General features: G+C 43.0%; 2 protein-coding genes across 4 annotated transcripts in view; one reads left to right on the top strand and one right to left on the bottom strand.

The window, feature by feature from the left end:
* Positions 1 to 4,405, bottom strand: part of Ikbip (IKBKB interacting protein) — an 18,713-nt gene extending 14,308 nt beyond the window's left edge. For 2 of the 3 annotated variants that reach the window (XM_028783066.1, XM_028783067.1), the window contains exon 1: positions 4,148 to 4,398. In XM_028783066.1, the coding sequence (XP_028638899.1) occupies positions 4,148 to 4,317 (170 nt within the window). In that variant the 5' untranslated portion in view covers positions 4,318 to 4,398. Of the gene's footprint in view, positions 1 to 4,147 lie in introns of all 3 variants that reach the window. The other variant, XM_028783068.1, reaches the window with a different exon arrangement.
* A 639-nt stretch (positions 4,406 to 5,044) lies between these two features.
* The window catches only part of Apaf1 (apoptotic peptidase activating factor 1), a 79,571-nt gene continuing 62,989 nt past the window's right edge, over positions 5,045 to 21,626 (top strand). The window contains exons 1-5 of the mRNA XM_028783089.1: positions 5,045 to 5,257; positions 6,924 to 7,103; positions 7,517 to 7,706; positions 9,019 to 9,216; positions 17,676 to 17,859. Of these exons, the coding sequence (XP_028638922.1) occupies positions 6,966 to 7,103; positions 7,517 to 7,706; positions 9,019 to 9,216; positions 17,676 to 17,859 (710 nt within the window). The 5' untranslated portion in view covers positions 5,045 to 5,257; positions 6,924 to 6,965. The remainder of the gene's footprint in view (positions 5,258 to 6,923; positions 7,104 to 7,516; positions 7,707 to 9,018; positions 9,217 to 17,675; positions 17,860 to 21,626) is intronic.

Below are 21,626 nucleotides of genomic sequence, written 5' to 3'. Positions count from 1 at the left end.
AGAGAGAGAGAGAGAGAGAGAGAGAGAGAGAGAGAGAGAGAGAGAGAGAGAGAGAGGAGAAAGACAGAGAGACAGAGAGTGAGAGAAAAAGAGAGACAGAGACAGCTTATTTGATGCTTTTGATCTTACTAGACATTTTAATGTTGTCTACGGCTGGATTTCTCTTCAAATTTAAGCATTAAGCGATGTCAGCTTAGTGGAAACACCTCTGGTACTTGGTTGTTATTTATCCCCCTTTATCCTGTAGGTTAGCCTCTCACCAAAGTAAGAGTCACCCTTGCTACCAGTGGATATTACAGGCTCTATACTAAAAGCAGCATGCCTCTCTAACTTAGTGGTAGAGATGAAAAAGAAAAAGATGTGGTTTATACAGCACTGATGAGTTATAGTGCATTTTATTTCCACTTGTATGTACTTCATAAATATTAACTCATTTGAAATTAAGGAAGAGAATAGTATGTTTTCCAGAAGTCAAGAAAGTATGCCAAAGAGAGCTGCGTGAGCCCTGAAGAATCACGTTCTTGAACTGGCATCAGGTTTGTGTTGAAGGTGCCTCATCCTGTTTAATGAATGAGAGGCATCTTTATTCATCTTCTGATTCTGACAGAAGCAGTTCCCAGTCTTTTTGCTCAGATGAGGTTTTAAGGCTTCTAGTTTAAGAAAGGACCTCAGGGCTGGGGTGTTGGGGATCTCTAGTTCCAGAATCTTTAGAATTAATTACTTTTAAGATTTTATTTATTGCTGGGCAGTGGTGGCACACATCTTTAATCCCAGCACTTGGGAGGCAGAGGCAGGCGGATTTCTGAGTTCAAGGCCAACCTGGTCTACAGAGTGAGTTCCAGGACCGCCCAGACTATAAAGAGAAACCTTGTCTTGAAAAAAAAAAGATTTTATTTATTTATTTTCATTTTATGCACATTGATGATTTGTCTGCATGTATGTCTGTGTGAGGGTGTTGGATCCCCTGGTATAGGACTTGCAGACAGTTGTGAGCTGCCATATGGGTCCTGGGAATTGAACCAAGGTCCTCCGTAAGAGCAGTCAGTGCTCTTAACTGCTGAGCCGTCTCTCCAACTCCTTTATTTATTTTTTTTAATGTTTGAGTTTTTACCTAAATGTATGTATGCATCTGTACAACACTTGTGCCTGATGCATGAGGAGTGGGAGTCAGAAGTTACAGATATGGTGAGCCATTTAGTGGGTACTCGGAACAGAACCTGTGTCCTTTGCAAGGGCAGCAAGTACTCTTAACTAGTAAGCATTTATCTCCAATTCTCTATTCCCAGATTTTTTTTGTTTGTTTGTTATTTCAAGATAGGGTCTCATATGTAGCCCTGGCTGTCCTGGAACTCACTATGTAGTCTAGGTTGGCCTCGAACTCCCAGAGATCTGCCAGCCTCCACTTCTTCAGTGCTGGGGCGAAAGGCATGGGCCAGTACTCCATGCTTCAGACACTTGATCTTATTTTGAATTAAACACTGAGGGGAGGCAACATATTACACAGATTAAATACCTAGACTCCTTTGGCTCTGCTTTTACTAGCTGTATAACCAACTACCTTCGACAGGTTAAACAGTTTATCTTTGCTACTGTTTCTTATCTAGAAAGTAGGAATGATAATATCTCATGGGTTTTGGAGAAATAAAATAATTTCACATTTATAAAAGCACACAAACAATGTCTAGAGTGTCTAGATCACTGAGGACCTTGGCATCTTTTTTTTTTTTTTCTTTCAGTCCTTTCTTCCTTCTTCTGTGGTCCTGAGGGTACTCAAGGTCTTGCAAATGCTAGGCAAGTGAGTGCTCCTGAGGGCACACAAGTTTTACGGATGCAGGGAAGTAAGTGCTCCTCAGTTCTCTCTTTGGATCCTTTTGTGCACTTTCCCATCCCTTCTACATGCTTCTGGCTGTCTGTTGAAAGGCCTATGACTCCCTTCTGCTTGCACTTGGTCACAGCCGTAGTCCTACCACTGGACACGAAGCTGAGCTAGAGGGCTGATTTGGTAACAATCCAAGCAGGGGATAGACGTATCGATCACTTGTACGTCCCTATGGGAGCGGGACTTTGTTTGGGCTTTCACACTATCACACAGGTAAAGTCTTAAATGTGTTAGATGCGGGAGGAAGGGACTCACAAGGGATCGCCTTCAGTGTGGACCTTCCAAATGCATTCTCAGCCCCTCACAGGTACTGCGGTCTACCCAGGCCTCAAGCAAGTTTAGGACCCTGTGCTAGTGAATGGTGCATAGTGCCACCTCTGAGGGACTCTTACATGGCGGCAGACAGCTGACTGAGGACTTAAAGGATTTCTCTGCTGTTCTTTCAATTTAGTACTGGGAAAGAGAAAACAGTCACAGGAAGCAGTTATTATGGTTCATTACAGGGTCACTAATAGGGTCAATTCCCACTTAACATCAGTTCATACCATCTACAGTTACCTAATGTTCAAGGGGACACTGACTGTATTCTATTATTTAAAACCAGGGAAAGATGGGGTGTGGTGGTCCATGTGTGCAATCCCAGTACTTGGAAGGAGAAGTAGGAGAATTGCCATGAGTATGAGGCTAGACCCCCATCCGGAAGAACATGTATCATTATGTATCATAATATAAATATCTGATAGGCAGGATATCTGATATGTGACCCCTGTAGGGGTCGAAATCCACAGGGTGAGAAACACTGACCTCGAGAGAACCAACAATAACTCAGTAATATTCTTTCCCAATACAAAATGTACCATGTCCCCATTTACCTAAAAAAGGCCATGCATTTTAAGGTATGAATTGTTTATTTAAGACAGCATTTCCAATACATTTAGATCAAAATTAATATATTCCTTGATTACTAACACCATCATTAAAGTTCTTTTTAAAGAGAACACTGATCCATATTTCAGTTTAACACGTTTTTATTAACTTAAAACAAAACCCAGCACTCAAGCAGGGTTAGGTGGCAAATTCCTAGGACTTGGGAGGTGGAGGCAGGAGGATCAGGGGTACAATGATATCTTCAGCTACATAGTGAGTTCCTATTCCAACCTAGGCTACCTAAGAGCCTGTCTCAAAAAACTAAACCAACTACTCAACCATAAACCCTCCAAGACCGAAGGACTCAGGGTGTCACCAATAAACTAAAATGGAAATATACCAACATCAAAAATGCTCTAGCCTGGAGGATATCCAGAGTCTCTTCTGAATTCTATTTGTAGCTCTCTTATTCCACATTACACTAATATACCACCAATATATGCTTGGTTTCAAAACTACAAATGTTGAGCGGGGTGGTGGTGCCCCCACTACTGCAAATAAAGTGTAAAAATATGTGTATATAGCTGGATTATATGTGTTATATAGCCGGGTTGTGGTGGCACATGCCTTTAACACCAGCCCTAGGGAGGTGGAGGGAGGCAGATCTCTGAGTTCAAGGCCAGCCTGGTCTACAGAGTGAGTTCCAGGACAGCCAGGGCTACACAGAGAAACTCTGTCTGGAAAAACCAAAACAACAACAATAACGAAACACTACGAATGTTTAGTCTTAAGGGGAAACATATTCTTTACAGCGTTACATACAGTTCAACTTGTAATTTAGGAATAAGACTACATAGTCTTTTAGTCAGCTGTTAAGAACATGCATGTCTGGTGTCTTACAAACCATTGGTAACTCCAGCTTCTCGGATCGGACACTCTCCTATGGGATTCTTGCGCACCTGCACACTCGTGCACAAATACACAGACACACTCATACACATAAACAAAAATAAATCTTAAAAAGGACTATAGTTTTCACGTAGGCACACTTAGGAAGTCTCATTAGCATTTGTTGCTCAGCAACAACGAACTCTTTTATTAGGCTGCAGACATTTTACTCGTGCATTTTTTGGGGAAGGGTGGAGCAAACTCATCCGCAAAGCTGCAGAGAGGACGGGAAGTAGCGGTTTTTAGTTATGTGCAAACTTGTGACGTGCAGTAGATGCTTAATTAAGTGTGAGCCGAGTCCTGGGTGACATGTTCCCAGACATTAGCGGGCAGCGACAGGAACATGCTACCAGAACAGAGTTAAATGAGCGTATTCAAGCGAGAGTGGGTTGGCTCGAGGTGCTAGGCGCCCACGCGAGGCCCGACCCACGGCCTGCAGCATCGCTCACTTACCAGGCCAGGCCCAGGCTCGTCGCCAGAGACAGCAGGCTGAGCCCGGTGCGGGGGTCCGCCCAGCCCGCGCCACCTCGCGCCTCGGGGTTTTTCCTGCTATCACTTCGCTTCTCGGGCTCAGGGGCAGCCACTTTGGGCCCCGGCTTCTTTCGGTTCTTCACTTCAGACATGTCTGGATCCCTGAAGATCTCGAAGCCAGGATGGCTTTAGAGGGGGACCGTGGGACGTGGCTGCAGGGCTGCTTCGGAAGGCTACGCCCTCTCAAGGCTGTGACCCGCCCCCAAGCTGCTCGCCCCGCCTCCGGGTTCCGCTACCAAACTGAGTCTGCGGGAAACTCAAACTCGCGGGTGCGCGCAGGCTGCGGGGAGGAGCCGGGAGGGGGCGGGGCCGAGAGTGCCACGTCTAGCTGGGCGCGCGCCCGCGGCTTGGCCCCTGCCCACTGCGCATGCGAGGACGCGCAACCTGGCCTTGCGGACGCGCGCCGGGCGGGGAGCGCGCGTGCGCGCGGCGGCGGCGGCGGCGGCGGCGGCGGCGGCGGGGCCCTGGGTGAGGGAATTTGCGTGCGGGGGCGCGCGCTGTGTGGACTGGGCGGGCCCAGCGGTGTTTGAGTGCTCCGCGGTCCTGAGGCAGAGACCTGGCCGTCGCTAGCGGAGCAGGCGGCTTTCTGCACTCGCGGGAGGGTGTGAGAGGGGTGTGTGGCGGTCGGCAGCGAGAGGTGTGTGCGGTCAGCCACCGGCGACGATCTGAGACCGTCGCGGCAGCTTGCCCAGCGGCGTCCGCTTCCCGCCCGGGCAGCACCCGCCGGAGGGGTGAAGCGGCGGCTCGAGTGGCCGTGCTTTTGTGTCCTGTGTCCGAGTGCCCTCCTCTGGTGCGACCCGAGGCAAGCCCACCGAGGTGACCACCCCTCGACGCCGCTCGGAGATCCCGGGCATCCCCCCTGCGCCCCGAGCGGCCGATACCCAGGTGAGGCACCTGAGGTGTCAGGACCTGCCCGGGGCGCGGGGTTGCCGGAAGCCAGGCGGGAGCCCGCGCTGCTTTCTATCGATTCTCATCTGTGACCGACCCTCCCCAGGCTGCTCTTCCCAGCACAACTCCGGTGCAAAGGCTTGGGTAAGTTTACAGCCTTCCTCACGGCCTCCCCAAACCCCTCTGGACAGATTCTTTGCAGGTTCTGTTGTAGCTCCCAGGGACTGAAAGATCAGAGGACTCGAGATGTTTGGTAATCATCCTCCTGCTCCTGTACCAGGAAGAGAATTTATCTAAGGAGGAAGTAGACTACTGTTACTGTTTTCCTAGACGGACTTAGCCTTTATGTTGTGGTCTGTATCTTGGACCAATTTGACTTTCTGTTTTGATGTGGCCACAAAGAGGTGTGGCCCTGGAAATTTGTCCATAATATTCCAGTTTGTGTGAAGTTTGATCAAAGTCGTTTAAAACTTATATATTTGAGTTCAGTAAGGCTAGAGAAAATTGGAACTCAGTTGTCAAAGAGTACTTGTTTTTTGCTTTATTGTTGGACATAACCAAAAATCCTTCATAACTGTAAGTTGAGAAACTTTTAGGAGACTAAAAATGTTAGTCTTGTTTCTGATCATTTCTTTTTCTTTGATTTTTCTTCTTTCTTCAGTTAGTTTCATTTCAGTCCTGGGCGCACAAACGAATGACTTCTTTATTTTTTTCAAGTGCTATATTTGATGACTTAAAAAAAGTTATATTTTTGAAGTTGAATGATACTTTCCCTTCTTCGGTGCTCTGTATATTACTCTGTGTGTATCTCAGTTTTTGCATTTAGGATAGTCAACTTCTGATTACTTCTTTTGTTATTTTTGTTTTTTACTAGATTGTAAATTCAGGGATATGACTTAATTTTCTCTAGTCTCAAGAAGGGCTCAGTATGTATGAGGGCTGAGATTATGGAGCACTAATGGTAGATATTTGTTCATCAGCACACACACACACACACACACACACACACCCATATTGAAGGAATGATGAAGCCTACTTCAGACATTCACACTGGTACTACATTGGAGGGAGTTTTGTCAGTGCTTTTACAAGTTGCAAACATTCAAAACTGAACTTTATACCCATGGAATCATTTTTGTTGTATTGTAGGGAAGTTGTTAGGAAATGAAAAAGTATCTTCCTGTAAAGCATAATATTCTTTGTTCGTTACCTTCGTCCAAGAAATGACATCAGAGGGAATTTCCTGTGGTTCTGAGAATATGTGCTTACTAATGAAGATCTGGGGCTGACACCCACTTTGAGAAGCCAGTATCAGCAATGGCACTTGGCTTTTAAATTGGATAAAGGAAACACGTTTTAAAGGATTAGAACTTAAGTATTACAGTAGCTTTTATAGGACCTCAGCCTAAGAAAAGGAAGAATTTTTATTGTGAAAAAATTTACTGTAAAAAAATGTGTGTATTGGAAAAATGGCAACACTTTATACAGTTACAAAGGAAGAAAGCCAGACTCTTGCTATCAGTCTCCCAAACACTTTGGTGCACAGACTCTTGAGCATCTTAATACATTAATGTGACACAACGCATTGTGTGTTATTTGAGGCCTTATTTCTAATGTTTAAGTTAGCAGTGTCAGAAATATCTTTCCTTGACAGCATGTGTTTTGCATTGAAATATACACCATATGAGTTTTAAATGGCTGTGTAATGTTCCATTTTATATATAAACCCTAATTAACCAATAATAAAAAAATCTTGGGGTTACACATCCCATTGCTCGTCATGACAGATATCTTGGTGGTTTGCCTTTAGCTCATGCTCGACAGTCAGGAGAGAAAAAAAACCTGAGGGACAATGGATGCAAAGGCCCGCAATTGTTTGCTTCAACATAGAGAAGCTCTGGAAAAGGACATCAAAACGCCCTACATCATGGATCACATGATCAGTAATGGCGTCTTAACAGTAGTAGAGGAGGAAAAGGTCAAAAGTCAGGTAAAAAGTCCCTGAGGTATTCTGTTTTAACATTTTTTTTTTTTTAAAAAAGATTTATTTATTTATTTATTTTTAAGTATGTTAGCAGGGCAGTGGTGGTGCACGCCTTTAATCCCAGCACTGGGGAGGCAGAGGCAGGCAGATCTCTGAGTTCGAGAGTTCGAGGCTAGCCTGGTCTACAGAGTGAATTCCAGGACAGCCAGGGATACACAGAGAAACCCTGTCTCAAGAAAAAAAAAAAAAGTATGCTGTTGCTCTCTTCAGACACACCAGAAGAGGGCATCAGATCCCATTACAGATGGTTGTCAGCCACCATGTGGTTGCTGGGAATTGAAATTACACCAATCTTCACTAATTTGTGCTGCAAACACATTCACTGGTATATTCTTACATTATTCAATTTTTTTTTTCAGGCCACTCAATATCAACGAGCTGCCGCTTTAATTAAAATGATACTTAATAAAGACAACTGTGCCTACATTTCGTTCTACAATGCTCTACTACGTGAGGGCTATAAAGACCTTGCTGGGCTTCTGCACAGCGGTCTTCCTCTTGTATCTTCTTGCAGTGGCAAGGACCCAGATGGTGGAATAACTTCATTTGGTTTGTATCCCTGAAACCTTGTGTCATATTGCCACACTCATGACTGCCGTGCTTGCAGCTCTGAATGTAGTTAAATTGCTGGAGAGTGTATTTCAGTTCATGGACCAATGCATGTGCCAAAATATTTTAAGTTAAATTTAAATATTTATTTGTGTTTATGTTAATCCATTTTTTTTCCTTGCTCAGTGAAGTACTTACTGGTGAGGTAGTAGGATGTGTACCCTAAATTTTAGAGCTAATAAGAGCTTTTATAGGGCTTTAATTATTTTTATTTGTGTGTTTATATAGAGTTTATAGAACAGGAAAATAATTTTTAGAGATTTGTATTCTTTTAAAAAAAACTTTCATTTTTTGTGTTTGCATGTTTTACCTGCATGTATGCCTGTGTACCATGTGTATGTATACCTAATGTCCTCAGAGGCCAGAAGAGGGCATTGGATCTTTTCTTTTTTTTTTTTTTCTTCTGAGATAGGGTTTCTCTGTGTAGCCCTGGCTGCCCTGGAACTCACTCTGTAGACCAGGCTGGCATTGAACTCAGAAATCTGCCTGCCTCTGCCTCCCAAGTGCTGGCTGGGATTAAAGGCGTGTGCCACCACTGTCTGGGAAAAGTTTCACTTTTTGTTTTGTTTTGACACAGGGTTTCTCTGTATAGCCCTGGCTGTCCTGGAACTCACTCTGTAGACCAGGCTGACCTCGAACTCAGAAATCCTCCTGCCTCTGCCTCCCAAGTGCTGGGAGGTGTGCGCCACCACTGCCCGGCCCAAGTTTCCTTTTTAAAAACACATTTATTTATAGTGTGTGCACATGTGGGAGTCAGAGGACAACTGGATTGGAACTCTGGTCCTCATACTTAGCAGCAAGTGCCTTTACCTACTGAGCCACTTTATTGCCCCCTTCCCTTTCCCTTCTTCCTTTCCTTCCTCTTCTCTCCTCTTCCCTCCCCTTCTTTTTATGGTTCTTGGGATCACACCTATGACCTTGCACATGTTAAGCAAACTCAGGCACTGAATTGTATACCCTTAGTCCTTCCCAGTATTCAACAAAGAGAAGAGGCTAGAGGGTCAGGGAACAACAGTGTGTGGAAGGCAGGGATAGATGGAGACTTCCATTGTGTGTGGTGATCTTGAAGAATACGTGCTTATTCTTGTTCTCTGTGTTCTGAGACGGTGGAAGGGTGAAGTTCATATTCTAGTTACCATATTTTGAACTTTGAGGCTAAGCCGTCAGCCTTGCTTGCCTGGGTTTCATGGGAGGATTACTCAAAAAGCAGTTGCTTCAAGGTTTTGTTCATTCCTACTTGTTTGGATTTCAGTAAGGACCGTGCTGTGTGAAGGTGGAGTGCCACAGAGGCCAGTTGTTTTCGTTCCTAGAAAGAAGCTGGTCAGTGCGGTTCAGGACAAGCTCCGGAAACTGAATGGAGAGCCAGGGTGGGTCACCATATATGGAATGGCAGGCTGCGGCAAGTCGGTACTAGCTGCGGAAGCTGTTCGAGATCATTCCCTCTTAGAAGGTAAGGCAATCACTGTCTCTGCTTCTCAAGATGTTGTTTTTAACTGAACACTAATTTTTTAGTTATTTTTGCTTTTAGGTATTCCTTTTGCTGCTGGTAATAAAGTACTCCAAATTTAGTGGCATTAAACAGCATATAGCTCCTGTCTTTTTTTTTTAAGATTTATTTATTTATTATGTATACAATATTCTGCCTGCATGTATGCTTGCACACCATAAGAAGGCACCAGATCTTATTGTAGATGGTCGTGAGTCACCACGTGGTTGCTGGGAATTGAACTCAGGACCTCTGGAAGAGCAGCCAGTGCTCTTAACCTCTGAGCCATCTCTCCAGACCAGTTGTTTTTGTTTTTTTGTTTTGTTTTTTAAATAACTAGGTTGGAGCCGGGCAGTGGTGGTGCACGCCTTTAATCCCGGCACTTGGGAGGCAGAGGCAGGTGGATTTCTGAGTTTGAAGCCAGCCTGGTCTACAAAGTAAGTTCCAGGACAGCCAGGGCTATACAGAGAAACCCTGTTTCAAAAAACCAAAAACTAAACCAAACCAAACCAAACAAAACCAAACAAAACCAAAAAACAAACTAGGTTGGAATCAAAGCGTTAGAACTGAATTCCTTTGGACATTCTTGAGGGGACGCTCTGTCATTGAATTTTGTACCTCCAAGAAGGATTTCCTTACCTCCTAGTTCCTCCTTCACAACCCGCAGTGCAGAGCAACACTGTTTGCCCCTTTCTCTGTGGTATTGATTTGCTTCTGTCCTGTTTCTTTTTCTGTATGTTTCTGAGGGTGAGTCACAGGTGCTGAGGATCAAACCCAGGGCCTCTTGCATGCGAGCAGATGTTCTACCACTGCCCAGGGCCTCTTGCATGCGAGCAGACGTTCTACCGCTGAGTCACATCTTTGCATCTTATTTCAGTTCCTCTCATTTCTCCTGAGACAAGGTTTCCCTGTGTCGCCCTGACTGTCCTGGGCTCACGCTGTACACTAGGATGGCCTTGAACTCAGAGATCTACCTGTCTCTGCTTCCCAAGAGCTGGGATTAAAGGCGTGTCTGTGCCACCACCATCCAACCTTTTGTTTGTTTGTTTTTGGCACAGGGTCTCTCTATAGAAGAACTCCAGTAGTCCTAGAATTTGCTATGTAGTTCAGGCTGGCCTTGGACTCACAGAAATCTGTGTACCTCTTCTTCTTGAATGCTAGAATTAAAGGCATTCACTACCACACTGGGGCCACATTTTGTTTTCTCAGTTGGACCTGCTTCCATCATTATAAGGGCCCTGTGATTACATTGGTGTTATTTTATAGTCCAGGATAATATCATCCCCAAATCCTTATCAAACCTATAAAGTCCCCTTTACCATGTACGGTAAAATATTTACCAAATTGTGGATGGGATGTGGACATCTTTAGGAGACCATGATTCTGCCCAACATGGGCATATGAAATTAGGAATTGTCACCTGCCTTATCTGTCACAGTACATACAGACTGTTTGTCTTCCAGAGGAATCAGATGGTACAGTGTCACTGGAGAGAAGCTAGTTCTCTAGCACTGTAACAGTTTGGCGGTTGTAAGATTGTAAGGCAGGATTATGCTTACACCTTTTTTATTCTGGCATATGATGCTATAGGGAAACAGTGTCTTAGAAACTCATTTCTGTCGACTCCTGGTGAATGGTTTTTTCCTTTATTTGGTAGCTGATATTAATTTAAACAATTAATTCCACTTATTTTTTTTTAAATTGAAAATTGTATTACTTATTTGTGTGCGTGCAAACATATGGGCGTGCTGCAGGATTTGTGTGCCATGGTGTGTGTATGGAGGCCTGAGGACGCTCTGTGGGAACTGGTTCTCTCCTTCCACCATATGGATTCCCAGGATCAAACTGGAGTCCTCAGGTTTGGCAGCAAGCATCTTACCCTCTGATCTCAGTTCTTCCGTTTCTATAAATATTGCTTTTTTCTTTTTCCTTTCATGCATTTCCCTGGTTAGGGTTGCTATTGCTGTGAAGAAATAACCATGACCAAAAGCAACTTAGGGATTACTGTTCATTACTGAAGGAAGCCAGGACAGGAATGCAAATGACAGGAACCTGGAGGCAGGAGCTGATGTAGAAGCCGTGGACATATGCTACTCAGTGGCTTGCTCATCTTGGCTTGCTCAGCCTGTTTTCTTATAGAACTCAGGACCAACAGCCTAAGGGTGGCATGACTTATGCTACCCAGGCTGAGCCCTCCCTCATCAATCCTTAAGAAAATGCCCTACATGCTTATGTCTTACGGAGACATGTTTTAAATTGAGGGTTCCCTCTTCTCAAATGACTTTAGCTTGTGTCAAGTTGACATAAAACTATCCAGCATATGCATATATTTGTGTGGCATGCATGTGTGTGTGTGTGTGTGTGTGTGTTTGCATGCATGTATGGATACACCCATGCGGGTGTGTATGTGTGTTTGAGAGATCAACATTGGTTTTCTTTGGTCATTGTCTACTTTATATGTTTCGGCAGGGCTGCTCACTTGAATCCAGAGCTCACTAGGTAAGTGGGTATAACTAGCCAGTTTGCTCTGGGGAGCCTGTCTCTGCCTCTTGAGTACTGGGATTAGAAATGAGCCATTTCAGCTCCTTGTTATGTACACGAGTACTGGGGATCTGAACTCAGATCCTCATGCTTGTAGCAAGTGCTTTTTTCTGCTGGGCCCCCTCCTCAGCCCGCCTTTTCCCCATTGATCATCTGGTAACTGACTGTCTTACTTAGGGTTTCCATAGCTTTGGAGAGGTACCATGCCAAGGCAACTCTTCATAAAGGATAATATTAAATCGGAGCTGGCTTATAGGTTCTGAGGGTCAGTCCATAATCATGGTGGGAAGCATGGCAGAGTCTAGGCAGGCATGGTGCTGGAGTTCCCGAGAGTGCTACATTGAAGGCAAACCAAAAACTGGCTTCCAGGCAGCTAGGAAGAGTGTCTCCAAGCCCACCCCCAAAGTAACACACTTCCTCCAACAAGGCCACACCCATTTCAATAAGGCCACACCTCCTAATAGTGCTGCTCCCTGGGCCAAGCATATTCAAACCCCCACACTGACTTTCCTTCTTCAGATACTCATGTATGCAGTCAGTAATTTAGAGCCTACTGTGTGATTGACAGTTTTGGGCATGGGAGGGTAAAAAAAAAAGAAGGGTGTACATTTGAGGGATTCATTTTTAGTCTGGTAGGGAAATAGACATGTTATCAAATTGTATGAAAAACTGAAAGGTAGAGTATGTGAAATATAGAGTATGTGATGGCTATATATTTTTAAAAAGATTTATTTATTTAATGTGTATGAGTGCTCTGTTTTCCTGCACACCAGAAGAGGGAATCAGATGCTATTACAGATAGTTGTGAGCTACCATGTGGTTGCTGGGAGTTGAACTCAGGACCTCTGGAAGAGCAGTTAGAAGAAAGGAATGCTTACTTTCTAGATGAAGAGGTGGGTTTCCTGAATGAGATGGCATTTAGCTAAATTTTAGAGAAAGAATAAAAGTTTGCTGGGCAGACAAGGAGTGGAGGAGCTGGGAAGTAGGAGGGGTGATGTGAGGTCGGTGGAGAGGTATAAGACATGGTGGGCAGAAGAAGAGTCGGATTGGCCTACCAGGGTTCTGATGATATTTGGCAGGAATGAATGTACAACTACCCCAGTGTTTGACTTCCTTCGTTCTTTTATGATTTCTAACAATATTCATTTGTGTGTGTGTGTGTGTGTGTATTCACATGTGAGTACACGTGTGTGAAGGATGGAGGGCGGCTAGTGAGATTTGGTTCTTCTCTCTTCCCATCATGCAGGTTCTGGGGATCTAAACTCAGGCCATCAGGTTTGGCTGTTATTGTCTAAATGTCTCACCAGCTTCTTCATTTTTTAGTGAGTCCTATTTGTTTAACACTTGCAGGGAATTCAAAGACAGTTCCTGACTTGGAGTGATCATTTTAAAAGTACAAGTCTTAAAAGTACAGTGACCATGGTGGTTTAAATGACACATTAAATGAATGAAGTAATAAGCCTGTAAGAGATTAACAAGATAGAGTCTAGGGCATATCTTAGTGCACACAAGGATTTAGTTTACAACTTCTTAGACTTTCTTGGCAGTATTGATGGCAGTTTTGACACGGTGCCCAGCCCTTAGCTCTTAGTTTTCCTTTTCTGTTATAAGAGACTTTTCTTGACACTTACCAGCTCCTTGAAAGTCTCCAGAGCCTTGGAATGTTTTTTTAAACCTCTTCAGCTGCCTGGTCATGGTGGCTCATTGCCATTAATTCCAGCACATAAGAGGTAGTGGTAGGTAGATTTCTGGTCAGCCTCATGTAATAGTGAGTTCTTGGATAGTCAAGGCTATACAATGAGATTCTGTCTAAAACAAAACAAAACCCTAATAAACTACTGCAGAATTTGTTACTAAAGATATTTCAGGATAAAGTGGACTTAGGTTCCTTTATTGTAAAGAATTATGTTTTCAGCTGGGCAGTGGTGGCATACGCCTTTAATCCCAGCAGAGGCAGGCAGACTTTTGAGTTTGAGGCCAGCCTTGTCTACAGAGTGTGTTCCAGGACAGCCAGGGCTATACAGAGAAACCCTGTCTCGAAAAACAAAAAACAAAAAAACAAAAACAAAAACGAAATTATGTTTTCATTTCAATTTCATGTTGAGTTTTTAAAAAGTATATATTTAAAGAATACCTCATTTAAGTTGATCTATCAGATGATGAACTTTTAGTTTTAGGGGTTAAATGTGAATAAAAACTTATAGGATTAGTAGCTTAGGAAATATCGTATAATAAACCACTGTGTGTATGTTAACATGTATGAACATGTATGTGTGTTTGTGGACGTGTGTGTGAGCATGTGTGTACACATGTACTTGTGGAGGCCAGAAGTCAACATAAGGTATTCTCTTCAATTGTTCTCTGCTTTATATTTTGAGACAGGGTATCTCATTGAACCTAGGGCTCAATGACTGAGCTAGGCTAGCTGGCCAGCCAGTCACAGGGATATACCTTTCTCTTCAGATTGCAGGCATCCCCTGATCCACCCTGGGTTTTTACTCTGGTGTTAGGGAATAAATTTAGGTCCTCTTGCTGGATATTTGGCAAGCACTTTACCAACAGAGCCACCTCTTCTGTCTCTAACCACTTTGCTTTGAGAAAATCCCAGATACACTAGTAACTAACTCTTTGGTACATCTGATCTTAATTCATATCCCTCATAGACTTCTGTGAGAGCCAAGTGCTGGGGTTCATTTTTAAGTAGACTAGTTTTCTTTTGAAAGTTTAACTCTTTGTTTCATGTGTGTGTGTATATATAACATTAGCATATCTTTAAGCCAATTATAGTTGTGTGTGTATGTATGTTTGTGTGTGCGCACACGCACACATGTGCACCATGGTGCCTTTCCTGCTGTGCGGATTTCAAGGGCTGAGCTGAAGTTGTCAGGTTTGGGCCTTACTCACTGAGTTATGTTGCCAGCCTTCTTCTGTTTTGAAAACTTGAAAAGCCTTTTCTGTAGGCTGCTTACTTATTTCTGTCCTTTCCAAGATTTCTTTGATGCTGTTACATTATTAATTGCTACCAGAAAAACGTCATGTCAAAATAGAATGAGACCTCTTTTTTTCCACTCTGAATAAAGGCAGTTTTTCTTTGAATACATTTCTCTGAATGAATATATGTACAAGCCTCATTCAAGGCTAAATTGCTCCCTCTTGTGCCCATAGTTAAGATGTCTAGATTCTTCCTAAAGTGTAGAAATAACAGTTCACTGTTCAACTAAACGCTGTGCTATCGTGGTAGATTTATAGATCAGTAGAGCATTTATGGCATTCAGTTTTCTTTGCATACACATTATAATGGCCCAGTGTAGTTTTAAGTTTAGAATAGGAAGGCTTTAACCTAAGAAAATGTTACTTAGCTGTGGGAGAGTTTGCCAAGTAGCTTCATTAAGATACTTTTAGTTTTTTAAAATTCTGGGACAATATTAAAAATATAAAAAGTAGAAAACACATTTTTTTTTTTTTTTTTTTTTTTTTTTTAGAATTAAAAATTGAAGTATTAGCCGGGCAGTGGTGGCTCACGCCTTTAATCCCAGCACTTGGGAGGCAGAGGCAGGCGGATTTCTGAGTTCGAGGCCAGCCTGGTCTACAGAGTGAATTCCAGGACAGCCCGGGCTATAAGAGAAACCCCGTCTCGAAAAACAAAACAAAAACAAACAAAAAAAATTGAAGTATTGTAAAGGTAGAATTTTTTATTTAAAAAGAAGTGAAAGTAGGCTAAGTGTGAAGGTGTCTTCAGGAGTCTGAGGTGAGAGAGTTAGGAGAGTGAGGCTCACGTAGGCTGCGGGGCGAGATGCTGTCTCAGAAACTCAGTAAGATGGCCGGACTACTCGGTGGGTAGAGTGCTGGGCTCTCAGCATATGTAATGCCTGGGCTCAGTCACCAAACAGAGAGGTAGCAAAAGAAATATCAGCTGTCTTCATTTGCCAGTCTTCTAAATTCTAAATCTTACCTCAAAGGTTATCTTGGAGTATATTTTTAAAAATATTTTCAGTGGGTTTCCAAATATACACACAGAGACCATAGCTATAGGAGCTACTGCTTCATCCTAATGGAGAACTTTTGGAAGTTTCTGCAAGTAAAGTGGTGGGATTTCTTCTCAACCTTCTTTTAAGATATATTAACCAAACCATACTTTTCAGCCTTGTCTTTTTTTTAAAAAACCTAACTTTTTAGTTAGCATACAAAACAGTGAGCTTCTTTTAAAAAATATTTTAAGTGAATTATTTGTTTATTTTGATGTAATTCACTGTATAGACCAGGCTAACTTTCAATTCATAAAGATCTGCCCGCCTCTTCCTTTTGAGTGCTGAGATTAAATGTGCATTCCACCATGCCCACAGATTTTTTAAAAAAATCAAATTATTTATTAGTGTGTGTGTGTGTGTGTTTAATTAGCAATAATTCTACCAGTAATAATAATAGACATTTTGTAAGTACTTACTAGTTTAAAGCTTGATATTTATGAGGGACTTTCACTAATAATTCTGCCTGATAATCAGTTATTTATTTATTTGTTTATTTATTTAGTTTTTTTTTGAGACAGTGTCTCCCTGTGTAACCCTGGCTGTCCTGGAACTTCCTTTGCAGATAAGGCTGGTGTCAAACTCACAGACATTTGCCTGGCTTTGCCTTCTTAGTGCAGGATTAAAGAGGCATATGCCACCATGCCTGGCTTATTCTTTTTTTGAAGCACATTTCATTATTAGACTAGGCTGACCTTGAGCTCACAGCAATCTTTTTGCCTCTGTCCACTGAGTGCTGGGATTAAAGGCATGTGCCACCGTGCCCATCACATTTTATATTTTGACTTTCTCTAGGGAGCTCTGCAGTAAGTAGAGTAGTGTCCTTCCAGTGTAACAGATTTGAGGACTGGGAAATGGTGCACCAGGAGTGCATAGCTGGTAAGCACTAGAGACACACTGAGAGCACTCAGAGAGCCATAGTGATGCATTATCTGTCTATAGATGTCGTTTGTTCTCTTTAAAAATATTTGTTTTTATTTTACGGTGTGTGTTTTGCCTACATGTATGTGTATGCACCACATGTCTACCCCTCAGATGCCAGAAGAGGGAGTCAGATCCCCTGGAAGTGAAGCTTAGGAAGGTTATTTATTTATTTATTTATTTGGTTTTTCGAGACAGGGTTTCTCTGTGTATCCCTGGCTGTCCTGGAACTCACTCTGTAGACCAGGCTGGCCTCGAACTCAGAAATCCACCTGCCTCTGCCTCCCAAGTGCTGGGATTAAAGGCGTGCACCACCACCACCCGGCATGAAGGTTATGAGCCGGCATGTGTGTGCTGGGGACCATCCCTGGGTCCTCTGTAAGAACAGCTAGCACTCTTAACCACGAAGCTAGCTCTTCAGCCTTGGTGTCATTTATTCTTAACTGGATGATTATTTTTGCTCTTTACAGGGGTATTGTACAGTCTTTGAAGATATTTTTGGTTGTCAGTACTGATTGGGAAAATCCCACTAGCATTCCAGAGTAGGGACCAGGAGCCTGGTAATCATCCTAGTTTACGTGGGAAAGTCCCTCCCAACAAATAACTCAGTCCTGTATGTCAAGGATACTAACTTTGAGAGTGATTCTTATAAGGCAGTGATCACTGGAAACAAAGACCATGAGAATTTGCTTGGCAAAGAAAAAATACTTCCTTGAAAGCCTCAGATACAGTCCTAACTTAAAACCATCAGTTTTAGATTTTTATTTTTAGATTTTTTTTTTTTGATTTAGGTTTGTAGCTCAGCCATAAACTCCTATCAGAATTCATAGCTTGACTCAAGAGAAGGTAAAGATAGGAGATAGAAGATTGGCTTTAACAGTAAAAGAGTTCCGAGGGGCTCTTGTTCAGAGGACTTACGTTTCTTTCCCTTATTAGGTTGTTTTTCAGGGGGTGTACACTGGGTTTCCATTGGAAAACAAGACAAATCTGGGCTTCTGATGAAACTGCAGAATCTTTGCACGAGGTTGGATCAAGAAGAGAGTTTCTTTCAGAGGCTTCCACTTAATATTGAGGAGGCCAAAGACCGTCTCCGTGTTCTGATGCTGCGCAAACACCCAAGGTACGGATGATCAGATGGAGTTAGTGTACAAGACTTTACTGACATCCTGAGAACACCGTGTCCTTTCCCTAGAGCCACTGCTTTCCTGTTGTTCTCTCTTATAATTGAAAAAAGAAAGTGGCTCCCACTTGGTCTAAATTGCCCGTTTTTGCATCTTACTGATTGCATTGTTTCCCATGTTCCATTGCACAGCTTTGAGAATTACAATTAATAGCTGGTGAGTGATCTTCGATAGAAAATACAAACTTCCTGCTTTGGATATACTGTTTCCACTGGATGAATATAGAACAAAAAAATCTAAGCAACTTGATAAAGACTGAGAAAGGAGGGAAGGAAGGATTTCTTATTTTTATGGAGTTGGGGATTGAACACAAGACTTCATATGTGTTAGGCACGTGTTCTACCACTGGGCCATATTCCTTGCAAACAGGATTTATTTTATTTTAAAATCCATTATTATTGTAATTGTGTGTGTGTGTGTAGGCTAGTGTATGGGTTAGAAGACAACTATAGATTCTGGGATTTGAACTCATGTCTGAGTTATCCCACTGGCCTGAGAACTGTGTGTGGTGTATGCATGTGTGTGCCTAGGTACCCACATGTAGATCTGAGGAGGTCAAAGGTACTTGGTGGGTGTCTTCCTGTCTAGCTCTCTGCCTTATTACCATGAAGCAGGGTCTCTTACAGAACCTACAGCTTGTAGTTTGTTTGGCCAGGCTAGTGTCTAGCAGATCCAAGTGATCATATCCCTTCTATGGCATTTCAGCTGCTGGAGCAGTCCCATAAATCCCTGGTTTAGTTACATTTCTGTTGCAGGATACAACTCCATGAGCAAGAATAGAGTTTCTTTTTGGGCTTACAATTTCAGGAAGTTAGAGTCCATGATGGCAGAGTAAAGGCATGGCAGCAGGAACAGCTGAGAGTTTACCAAAAACAGGAAACAGAGGCACACTGGGATTTATAATTCGATACCTCACTGGTGGCCTCCACTGACACACCTCCTCCACAAGGCCACACCTCCTAATCCTTCACAAACAGTTCCACTAAGGGCTAAGTATTCAAACATAGGAGCCTATGGGGACCATTCTCATTTAAACCACTGTACCCTATAACCTTTGTTATGGAGATACCCACAAGTATCCAGAGTTTGACTATAGCTGAAGAAATTTATATACACACTGCGCTATTAATCCACATGGAACAAGGTTGCCCACCTGGCGAACCCTGAAAGACACAGGAGGGAATCTTCTATTGCAAAAGTTGTTAGAGGCAGCTGGACTACCAGAGGCACAAATACCAACTTAGGCACATAGAAACCATGAAAAGCATGGAAAACATGATGCCTCCTAACGGATATAACAGCCTTTTGGCAACAGACATAGGAGGAAAGGACAAATTCCTGAAAATGAATTAAAGATAATGATTTTTAAGGAAGCTTATTGAGATAGGAAAGAAACAGAGTAAAAATTAAGAAATTAAGAATAAGTACATGATCTGAATAAGAAATTTAATGGATAGAAGATGATAGTGTTGAATCCAATGAAATCAGTAAAATGATTAAAAATAAAATAGATGGGACTGGAGAGATGGCTTAGTTAAAGGCACTCGCTGCTCTTCCAGATGACCCAGGTTCAATTCCCAGCACCCACATGGCAGCTTACAACTGTCTGTGACTCTGGTTCTAGAGGATCCAACACCCTCACACAGACATACATACAGGCAAAACACCAACACATATGAAATAAAAGTAAATTTTAAAAAATCTTTAAGAAAATAATGATTGAGAGTCTCAGACTGTATCAGGCAGAAGGAAGGATTTCTGAGTTTCCAGCTCAGTCTTACAGAATAACTCAGCCAGGTCCAGGTGCTATGATACACAGATGTAATCCCAGGAGGCAGAGAAAGGGGGTCTGGGAGTTTGAGGATAGCCTAGGTTATATAGTGAGCCTCTGTCTTAATGACAAAGACAAGTGTAAAACAGCCATGGGGTTTGGCCCAGTGGGTAAGGGAGCTTGGTACTCAGTTTGACAACTTGAATTTGATCCCTCATTTTCACATGGTGGAAGTAGAGAACTGACTCCTGCAAGTTGTCCTCTGACTTTTATGTGCATAATATGGCACAAATACCTGCTTAGGGGCATAAAAACCATGAAAATGCTTGGTAACATGATGCCTCCTAAGGCATCACGTTACTACTGTGTCTTTTAGCAACAGACATAAGAGAAAATGAAATTGACAGATTCCTGAAAATGAATTAAAGATAATGATTTTAAGGAAATATACACATAACAAATAAATAACTAGATAAATAAAAAAATGTGCTAAGTCAGACAAAATAAATAACTAAAAATACAAAACTGACTTTAAAAAGCAACAAGAGCCGGGTGGTATTGTCGCATGCCTTTAATCCCAGCACTTGGGAGGCAGAGACAGGTGGATTTCTGAGTTCGAGGCCAGCCTGGTCTACAGAGTGAGTTCCAGGACAGCCAGGGCTACACAGAGAAACCCTGTCTTGAAAAACAAACAAACAAACAAACAGCAACAAGAAGTTGGGCACAGTGGTTATGCCTTTAATCCCAGCACTTGGGAGGCAGAGTACAGGTGAATCTCTTCTGAGTTTGAGGCCAGCCTGGTCTATAGAGCAAGTTCCAGGACAGCCAAGGGTACATGGAGAGACCCTGTCTTAAAAACAAAAAGAAAAAAAGAACTTTCCTAGAACCGCTGTTCTTCAGAAATGAAAGACAAATACATTCTTTCCAAGTGAACTGACTTAATTAGCACTACCGGACTGGCCCTACAAGATGGGTTCTTAGGGCAGTCCTGCACTAGATGGGAAAGAATAACTATCTTATGGAAGCATGCAAAAGCACACCACTTGCTGGTAGAGCACCAACTGGAAAGAAAAGCAGCGCACCATGAGGGAGAACAACCCAGCTAGAAACCCTTTGGTCTACAGTGGTGACCTGCCTGCAGGATGCGCTGGTGCACTGGAGGCAGAAAGCCTGTGGGAGCAACCACTGTCTGATTGGATTTACGACTCACCCCTGAGGTTTCAAAAGCCGTGCCAGGGCAAGTGTATTGTTCTCTGCCTGCTGCCTGTGAATAGGGATGTGAAGCTCTCAGCTACTCTCCCAGTGCCACGTCTCTTTGCTTCCTGCCGTGATGATGATGACAAAGTCTCTGAAACTAACCAAGCTTCTTTTAGGAGCTCTTTTAGGCAGCTCTCCTAAAAGAAAGCATGGAACCCATCCCTGACATTGTTTAGATGACCAAGAACCTCAAGTACTACTGTTCTGCTAAAAGAACATAGCAGTAAAATGACTCCTGATGACCTTCTGTAATATTCAGACCAGTGCCTTGCTCAGCCATGGTCAGAGAAACTTCCTCCTGCAGTAGTTGGGAACAAAATCAGACTCACTGCAGAGACCTTGGAACACTCAGTCCTAAATGGGATGTGGCCATCAGATCTTCCCCTCAGGATTCAGGGACCTCTGTGGAAAAGGAAACAGAAAGATCATAAGAGCCCGAGGAAATAATGAAGGACAGCACAAACACAGGCCTTCTAGACACAGCACGATTGCTGCACGTAAGCACAGAAGTTCCTGAGAGGGAGAGGATTAGTTTCTTCAGTGTTAGCCTGCCTTGGCATGTCGCTGCTACACCAAATCCCTATACCAGTTTTTAGGCTGCGGAGAACTGTGGGCTTCTCTTGAGTCGTGAGATTGCCAGTCTGGTCCAGAGGCCTGTCTGGCTTACCTTGTGATTTG

The sequence above is a fragment of the Grammomys surdaster genome, unplaced genomic scaffold (assembly GCF_004785775.1).
Source record: "Grammomys surdaster isolate TR1022 unplaced genomic scaffold, NIH_TR_1.0 958, whole genome shotgun sequence".
Taxonomy (NCBI): Eukaryota; Metazoa; Chordata; class Mammalia; order Rodentia; family Muridae; genus Grammomys; species Grammomys surdaster.
The sequence above is the reverse complement of the archived record's forward strand: the minus strand, read 5'-3'. Positions and strand labels throughout refer to the sequence as shown.